We start from the raw sequence: 9,101 nt of genomic DNA, 5'->3' as shown, positions 1-9,101 counted from the left end.
GAAAGCCGACTCCTTTTTCATTTTTTTTTTTTTTGGGGCAACCAGAAAGCCGTCTTTCGAAAGTTTGTTTCAGCGTTCACTTCTAGTTACCTTACCGTCCACATTATTATTGTCTGCGTGTGTGTCTCTCTCTCTCGTCTCCTGACCCTTTAATATTCCACTTTCTTCTTTTATCTCGTGTTGCCTTCCATAGAGCCACTTCTCTCACCGACCCACCCACCCACCTCCTCATTCCCATTACGTCATTCTTCATTTCCAACGATTGCTTTCACTTTTTCTTCAATTTTTTCGGGATATTATCGTTAACTGCACTCTTTTTTCGACCCGTGATCTGCACTTAATGCTTTGTGACGTTGGGGTTTTTTTCTTTTTAATTTACCATTGCGATTAGCGTTTTGGTTGAGCCTTGTAAACGCAGCAATCCCACATGGAAAAGGGCGCGCTGCAGAACGGAGTTTGTACCTCGGAGTCTGTCGACGGAAGTCGTGATGTGTGGAGTTCCAAGGTATCTGATTCTTCCTCGGCCGACCATCTAGTTGTCATGGTCAATGGAATCCTGGGAAGGTTCGGTTATTTCTACCTTCCTTATCAGGGTTTGATAATGCTGATTTTTCAACGTTTATGTGCGTGGGTTTGTGCGGATATTCATTTGTAAATACGTGTATGAATTTAAGCGCCTTGGGGCATATTTGTATGTTCTTCAATCAGAATAAGTCTTATGAATTTCTTAGTGGGTCCTTTTTCTTCTGATGTTTTCGTGTGATCAGTTTGTTGTGTTCTCCATTAGTTAGTTTGCCAATATATATATATATATATATTGTTCCTCTCTATGATCTGATTTAGCTACTGAAATATCTGAGGTATCTTGTGCTTTCCCATTAATGATCATCTATTCGTATACAATTCTAAATTTAGATGTTGATCCATCTTGATGTTATTATTTTTAATTTTTAACTAGTGGCTTAATCTTGGCTAATTAGTTAAATGTGAAATGTTCTGGTCAAAACTATGCCAGAGGGACTTAAATTCTGACCCATTTTATTCCATGTCACTTGCTTTACGTTTGTTAATTTTGATGTGTGTGTGTGTGTGTTTTTTTTTTTTTAATTAAATTTTTAACTCTTGACCTTCTTTTCTACTTCTTTTTTTGTCCTCCCCTCAATTTGTGTTTACTGTTTTTGTAGAATAGAAGATATATATATATATATATATATATATGTTGCTAACATCAATAAAAGATCTCTTGTCAAGGTTGCATATAAGATTGAATTTGAAATCTTACATTTATATGGTTAATTCTTCGTAGCAACTTAGATAGTCACATATTTCCTTGTTCATAATTTGTTTGCGTAAAGTGGCTGATTGAGGTTTTAACTGTTTTTGCAGTGCCACAGATTGGAAGTTTGCTGCAGAGCAATTTGTTAAAGCGCTTCCTGATAAAGTGTTCGTTCACTGTAAGGATCTTTCACCAAACTTTTCATTCAAACCTTTGGTGATGATTCTACAAAAGAAAAGTAGAACACTTGAATTCAATCCAATCACCCCTTAACCGGACAACAGAGATTTTAGTCTTTCCATCCATAATCAGCAACTAGCTAACAAGTTACTGACTAACTACTAGTCTTGATTGATTCTAGGGGGAATTACAATCAAGTCCCACAGAAGTGAAATAATTATCAAAAGGTTCCAATAACAACCTGAACAACTTATAATGACAAGTCTTATAGTGGGAATAACAACTTCTGGGACTTGTGTTTCAATTGTTTTCCTTGCTTGGCACCTCATTGTAATTCTCTCTTGATTTTACAATTCAACATAACATAAGAGATTCTGTTCTCTTTTAATTTAAAGAATGATGCAATCCTTCTTTTACTTTTTTTAGTAAGTTGCTACTGTTGACGAATATCATGTCCATATTTGGTCATATTACACGTTTATGCTTACTTATCAGCTACTAGAGCTCTACAGCAGCATCTAATCCTGGGAATTTTATGGTTTCGATGTGATCTTGGCATTTTAGTCCTAGTTTGCTTAGATTTGAATGAAAAATAAATATTCATCTACTAACCGCTTCCTGAATCCCAGTTGGGAATTCAGTTGCTAGACTAATATGTGGGATGTTAAATTGAAGAATAAACGACCACTCTTCTTTTCCAGATCTTCTTTAAATTGAGAATGTCATGACAAGTCTGAAATGGCTCTTTTGCAACAAAAGCGACATCAAAATATTTCTGTGATTCTAAATGCTCTATATCATGTTTGATTTAGAAAATGAAGCCTTCCTTTTGGTAACTTATCTGTTAAATGGGGCTAAAAATCAATTGGTTCACTAACGGTTCTTTCATCAAATCAAATAATACGGTTGGCAATTGCTAGGCTCAGACTTTGAGTAAGTCCATTTGCTGTTCATAGTCAGTAGGGGTAGCCATTCAAAGCGGCATCATCTGACATGACATGCTTGAAGAGCTACGTTTGAGATCTGCCTCTTGGGTGTTGTCCTCTAATCAAACTTCCTTGAATCATAGGGCCACCCAGCTATGATTTGAGCCCTTGCATTTTCAAATGGTTTATCCGAATTCTCTTCTCACTGTGGTTGATCTTTTCTCTGATGCTTTTCCATTTTAATATTTGTTCTAATCTTAGCGAAGTTCTCTAACAGGGAATTGTTCTATGTTTATGATATGACTGCTTTTTGCTGATCTGAAATACAAAAGTAAAATTGGGAAAATACATGAAAAGGGAGAGTCTCCTTTTGTTGGTCAGAGCACTGACTTAGAAAATCCTACTTTTTTGAAGAAAGACATAGACGAGTAGGCTTGCTTTTAGCAGAAGCTATGGGGTTATGTTGATGGGCTCTGCTTGTCACTTTTTGGGTGTTTAAATCCTTCTTCTGGTCCACAGAGGAAGGGAGAGAAGAATGTTGGAGTGTGGCTTTGGCCTTTGGGTGGAGAGTGCCAACCTCTCGAAAGTTTGGCAACCCTGTTCTGTTTTAGAGAGTCTATAGTATCATAGTGTTGTGTGTCTGTGTTCTGTTTCTTCTTAGTTTGTCACTGTTATTTTAATTGTTTGTGCATCTGAGCGTAAGAGGGCAATGTGTTTGTCATAAGTCATCTCAGCCCTTGTAATCCCAGTTTAGTTATGCAGCAATAATATCATCCGTTTCAAGTTATTCCCACTCTTTGTTATCTATTTCTAGTTTTAAGTCTTATTATCAACTCTGCTTGGGAGAGCGTCATGAGAGTTTAACATCATTCAAATTATCCCCTTTGAATTTGTTAACTTTACATGTGAAGTCTCCAGTTTCTCAGAACTTGGCCAGCCCTTTTTCCTGCCATCACTCCCAACTGTCCCCTTTAGTAACTGCTGCAACTTAAATTCTTAAAAGGCTGCTGAACAACTTTCTTTCTTTCTCTCACATTTATGCTTACTTGTTGTGAAGTACTTATTACTTAACTGTATTCATAAAACAAATGCATGATTGATCATTCATTGTTGATTCAATGGATTTTAGTCCAACTTTATCCATATTCTCACATTCAATATTTGGGTACTATTGGCTGTTTCCTTGATATCTCATGAAATTCGTCAATTAAGCTGAGAGGGCCCTTACAAATTTTTTTTATATGTTTCTTATTTTGGTCTTTACTTTTTCCCTCATTTTCTTCTATCCAGGTAGTGAACGAAATGTGTCTAGGTTGACCCTGGATGGTGTGGATGTAATGGGGGAGCGATTGGCAGAGGAGGTCAGTGTCTAAATCGATACAAGATTTTGTTGAATTTTCCTGCATGAACCTGAAATTGAGATGACTCGATAATTTCTAATGAGGCATTGACTATCGATTGTCTTTCTAATCTTATTTACTATATGTGCCATTAAAATTTTGTTGAATAAAGATGAAGAATATCTTAGAGTTATTAGCATTGAATGAATTTTAAATTAAACATTTTGTATTCATAACTTCTGTCGAAATTATGTATCTAAGTACAGTAAGCTTAGTAAATAAATTTTCTTACCACTATATGTTGAAACAAATTCCTAGTATCCTCTATTACTGTTGGGAAATGTAGAGGAATACAATCACTGATTCTGACTGTGTTCTCCTCAACTGAGCTATCTTCACCTCACTGCTAAAGAAAACTAGCACTGACAATCAGAAAATTAACAAGAACGAAAGAGCAATCCTCTCCAAATCTGGTATTTTGAGAGACCAGGCCCTCTTCTCACGATACTACAGTTGTCCTCCCCCACAATGCCTCCTCCGACTCCCTTTTTACACCTTCCCACCACCCTGACATTGTCAGAAAATTGTTAGCCATCTCTAACAAGCATTATTCTTATTCTGCCCCTCTTTTCCATGTCCACTACTATCATCATTTTGGTTTGGGGCTGATCGTCCCCACTTAGCTCTCCTCTTATAGGCTCAGCCCCATCATTTAACAGGCCCATCACTCTGCTACTAATTGTACATCGTTAGTTTAAAGATTATTGTATGTGGTCTGCATGAAATTTTCATGTATGTATGACAAAACAGAAGCCTTACCATTTTTCTATACTTAAAGTGATGTAAGATTCTGACTCTCTGGGCTGAAAACCCATATGGCTTTGTCTATTTGGGAACGTTTCCTAAGAGTTTCTTTATAAGATAACGAACCTGGTAAGAAAGAGGATGAGTTATGAACAGTGGTATGTGCTAAAATCAACATTTTTCATTTAATAAGTAACATTTTAACTTTGAAAGCTTCCATTTATTGGCCATATACATGATGATATTTGAAGCCTTTTTTTTATCTTTATACTCCATGGCATCAAGTACATAATCCTAATCGCTGTCAATTCATAATCCAACTTTTAGGTTATTGATGTTATCCGAAGAAAGCCCAACATGCGTAAGATATCCATTGTTGCCCACTCTGTGGGAGGACTAGTGGCAAGGTATGCAATTGGGAGACTGTATAGGCCGTCTGAAAGAGAATGCATGGATGACTCATGCACTACAGAAAGTAAAGAAGACTTAAGTGGTACCATATGTGGCTTAGAGGCAATGAATTTCATTACTGTTGCTACCCCTCATCTGGGATCTAGGGGCAATAAGCAGGTATCGACATCTTATGTTTAAACTTCCTTTATGTTGTCAACATTAAGTGATCTTGAAAATCTGCGCCTACATCTGATAGCTAATAAATTTATGATAACAAAACTCTGGGCTGATACATTGTGTCAGAAAAAGGAGGCACACAATTATTGTGATAATTTGTTGATATTTTATTCCGTTCATACAATCAGGTCTGGACAAGGCAAATGAGACCTGAATAAATGATATAATGATCACGGTAATAAGCGAAGTTTAATTGGAGTTGACTCCATAGGCCTATATGATATAGCTGGGCACCAAACATGCGATACAAGGTGGACTGCTTTGTATGATGTCATACAACCAGGTCTTAGATTGTGTGCTAAATGGTCCCTTGTGTTATTCAGGGAATGGTTACATCTGAAACTTAAGAAACTTAACATCATTATGATAATTGGACTCTTTCTATTTGTTTGATGTACAAAGACATTCTTCTAGCTCCTGCATATAATTTATTTGCTTCAAAGTTTGTATATTGTACCAACTTGTAGGTTATCTATCTGTTTGTACGTATCTCCAAATCAGTTTGGGATCAATTTAAGTTCTTTTTTTTTTTTTTTGTTAAGCTTATCATATGCTTGAACTAGTTAAATTAATTTCTTCTGTGCCGGTATTTAAACATGTTGACTGGGTCTTGACGTTCAGGTTCCATTTCTTTTTGGTGTACCTGCAATTGAGAAACTTGCAAGCTGTGTTATTCATTTGATTTTTAGAAGAACTGGTCGTCATCTTTTCCTTACTGATGTTGATGAAGGAAAGCCACCATTGCTCAAACGCATGCTAGAAGATTTTGAGGAACTTCATTTCATGTATGATTGTTGCATATCTCATGTTGTTGTCTTTATAAAGGGTTTTTGTCTCAAAGACCCTGACTCGCTTTATGCAGGTCTGCGTTGCGTACTTTTAAACGCCGGATTGTATATTCAAATGTGGGCTATGATCGTATCCTTAGTATATACTACTTTCTGCTTATTGTTATGGCATATTTCAGTCTACACTGCGTATATTAAATAATTAAATTGCTTTTCTTTATATTTAACATTCAAGATATTGTTGGCTGGAGAACATCATCTATCAGAAGAAATAATGAACTTCCGAAGGTTTGGTTATTTGCACAACTTATGAACTCTTGAATGATTTAATTGATCTTCAGTTGCATTTTAGTTTAAAATATCTTTTGGTCGACAGTGGGAGAATACAGTAAATGAAAAATATCCACATGTTGTATATGAAGAACACTGCAAGGCATGTGAAGCTGAGCAGTGTGATTTATTAGATGAAAGCTCTGATAAGATTGAAGGTTTGTACCTTGTATTCCCCCTTTAATCTTGAGTGCTGTTATTTTGAACCTGCACTAGTTGCCTTTTTCATATGTCATGTGCTTGGCTTCTCTTGCTTATATGAATTCTTCGAGTCACGTTAGCCTTTTCCAATCAGTTACTTCTAGCTAGAATGCAATGATATTACTTTTTGACTTGGTCCTTTTTTCTTAGTCCATCTTCATTTGGACCTTAATAAATGTCATATTAACTGTCATAGGGCTTTTGAGATGCTTATTTTTAAGAAAACAGGTTAAACCAAAAGGAAAAAAGGGGGAAAAATTCAAAGCACAGCCAAGCTAGCATTTATAAACCTTGCCTCTCTGCCATTTCAATTTTTGACAACGGCAATTCTAGAACATTTCACTCTAAACTTGCCCTTTCAAAATGATGACAGTGAAATTTTAAAATCTGACGAATGATCTTTTGAATTTAAGGCTCCCCTCTTCCTAAATGGATGGCTGTCAAATCTAGAAGAAAGACTCCATTTTCTTTGTAAATACTACTGGCATCTGCTATTTTTCAGAGTTAAAGTGAGCAACGTTCATGTAATCATTCCTTCCCAATAAGACTCGACTGTTGCTTGAATTTGTAAATAGAGTTATGCATAGGCTCTTTGTTTATTTGCTTTCTTATCTGCAGATCGTCTGATTTTTAGCTCTAATGTTTCTTGCAGAGGAGCTGGTGACAGGCTTATCTCGTGTGTCATGGGAAAAGGTAGATGTTAGTTTTCACAGTAGTAGACAGAGATTTGCTGCTCATAGTATCATTCAGGTCTGTATCTCACTCACTTGGCTTTGCTCTGGTCCTCATTTAGTGCTCATCACAACTATGAGTGCACCATACTCATTGCTGTAATGCAATTTAGACTATTCAAAATTTGATATGGATGGTTTAGATTTAAAATTTTTAATATACAATTTTTTTCAATGATAAATTTATTTTTTAAAGCAGTGTTAGTTATAAGATTATCTTTATTCTGAATTCTGTGTCTATTAAAATAAAACATTAATTAAAATGTATAAAAAATTTAAATTCAATTTAAACCATTCAAAATCAATATGGATAGTCCAAATTAAAATGAAAACCCCACACTCATCATTGTGATGAGCATGGAATATGCTTCCGGCTTTGCTCTCCTCTTATGCTTGCACTTGTGTATAACTATTAATCCATGATGAGTGATCGGCTAAAGTAGCGATTTTTAATCTAAATCATTAAGCCTCCCTTGCTTTAGACCATGAAATCAATTAATACACCATCGGTTCTTGGAAATTTGTTATAAATTGATTCTTATGACATCCATGAATTCCTTGACATGACCAAATTAAAATAAAATAAATATGCCATAAGTTTTTAAATTTGGTTGTGTCCTTGCATTTTCTGAGGCTACATTTAAATGGTACTCTCGAACCAAATTGTAAGTTTACTCTGAATGATGCTATCATTTCTTAATTAGTCTTCATACATATATGATTTCTTTCTTAGGTTAGATCTTTTACCTTGCTTTTTTCGTTTCTCAGCTATCTTTAATAAATCTTTATTTTGCAGGTCAAAGACCAAACCTCGCATCTAGAAGGTGCAGATGTCATACGCCATATGATTGATCATCTTCTGACGTAAAAGCTAATGATTCCTTGGACTGAGTAATTCTTAGCTATTTAAGCTTTCTCTAAGGTAAGCTAGAATGGCTGCAATTTCAACATAGGCCAACTTGATATTATATTCAAATATATCTAACATTTAAAGGGGAAAAAAATTATTGCAGGGGTATGAGCAACCCCTTGACCAATATAGAGTTCTCCATATATCAAGGTGAAATAGCTTTTGAAATTTTTGTTTTATCTATGAACAATTCATTTTGTGTGTAAATTATGAAGTTATAAGGGGAAAGACAGAAACATCCATTCGGGAAAGTATGAATAGAGGCAGTTGCCCGATTCTAGTTAAAATACTATGGATGGTGGCATGATATGGAGCTCACTTGTTAAAACTGGATGAAAATAAGTAAAAATGAAAGTGTAAATGGGAAAAAGGTTTCATGTGATTTTTACGTTGATATTTTCCTTTTAACATTGTCTATTTGGACTTGATTATCAGGGCGTTGCTATATCATTTAGGTCCTATTTTGATAAACGGCAAACTTACTGTGCACTATGAAAAGATGAGAGCTCTTAACACATGAGGAAGGAAATTAGATGGATAATTGGTTTTCATGTTCAAAATAAACACTTTTGTGCTGTACAAGCAAAATATGTGAGAAAAATTGTCTCAGTGCAAACGTGATTATATGTAGTGAAACCAAATGAAGTGAAGGAAAATGATGTGAACCGTGGAATTCCCATGATAAAGTTGAAAATATCTACCAGATTATTTTATGATTTGTGGGAGAGGGGAAGTTTAGCCTTTTTGCCTTAAATTGTATTGAAATCTCTTTTTCTAAGGGTTGAAAAACGGGTTGGACTGGCCGGTTGAATTAGTTGAATTTAGTTGTTGGCTCAGGCTCAGAGTCTGGTGGGGATTAACCGGTAAAAAATTGGATAAATCGGTCTATTACCAGCTAAATTGATTAAAAAAAAAATTAAATTGGAACAGTTCGAGTTATGAAAATAAATGAGACCAGAATTTTTTATTTAATCTAAGTTACCAG

At 35.3% G+C, this 9,101-nt stretch overlaps 1 protein-coding gene across 1 annotated transcript; it reads left to right on the top strand.

Annotated features, from left to right (window-relative positions):
- Positions 1-237: 237 nt before the first annotated feature.
- Positions 238-8,524, top strand: LOC114754730 (putative lipase YOR059C). The gene is made up of 11 exons (XM_028943549.1): positions 238-564; positions 1,387-1,454; positions 3,673-3,743; positions 4,854-5,096; positions 5,778-5,941; positions 6,019-6,074; positions 6,180-6,232; positions 6,321-6,432; positions 7,128-7,225; positions 8,003-8,128; positions 8,220-8,524. Exons 1-10 carry the CDS (start codon positions 428-430, stop codon positions 8,072-8,074), a joined length of 1,074 nt encoding a protein of 357 aa, XP_028799382.1. The 5' UTR covers positions 238-427; the 3' UTR covers positions 8,075-8,128; positions 8,220-8,524.
- Positions 8,525-9,101: the final 577 nt, after the last annotated feature.

The sequence above is a fragment of the Neltuma alba genome, unplaced genomic scaffold, assembly GCF_004799145.2.
Source record: "Neltuma alba isolate B1F8T4 unplaced genomic scaffold, ASM479914v2 tig00010187_pilon, whole genome shotgun sequence".
Lineage (NCBI taxonomy): Eukaryota > Viridiplantae > Streptophyta > Magnoliopsida > Fabales > Fabaceae > Neltuma > Neltuma alba.
Note: the sequence above shows the minus strand (reverse complement) of the source record. Positions and strands in the feature narration are given on the sequence as shown.

Bases quoted from the DNA above. Each gene is read 5' to 3' on its own strand.
- LOC114754730 (XM_028943549.1), top strand. From the start codon at position 428: ATGGAAAAGGGCGCGCTGCAGAACGGAGTTTGTACCTCGGAGTCTGTC. The intron at 5,942-6,018 runs GTATGATTGTTG...CGCTTTATGCAG, and splicing joins TTTGAGGAACTTCATTTCAT to GTCTGCGTTGCGTACTTTTA. The intron at 6,233-6,320 runs GTTTGGTTATTT...TTTGGTCGACAG, and splicing joins GAAATAATGAACTTCCGAAG to TGGGAGAATACAGTAAATGA.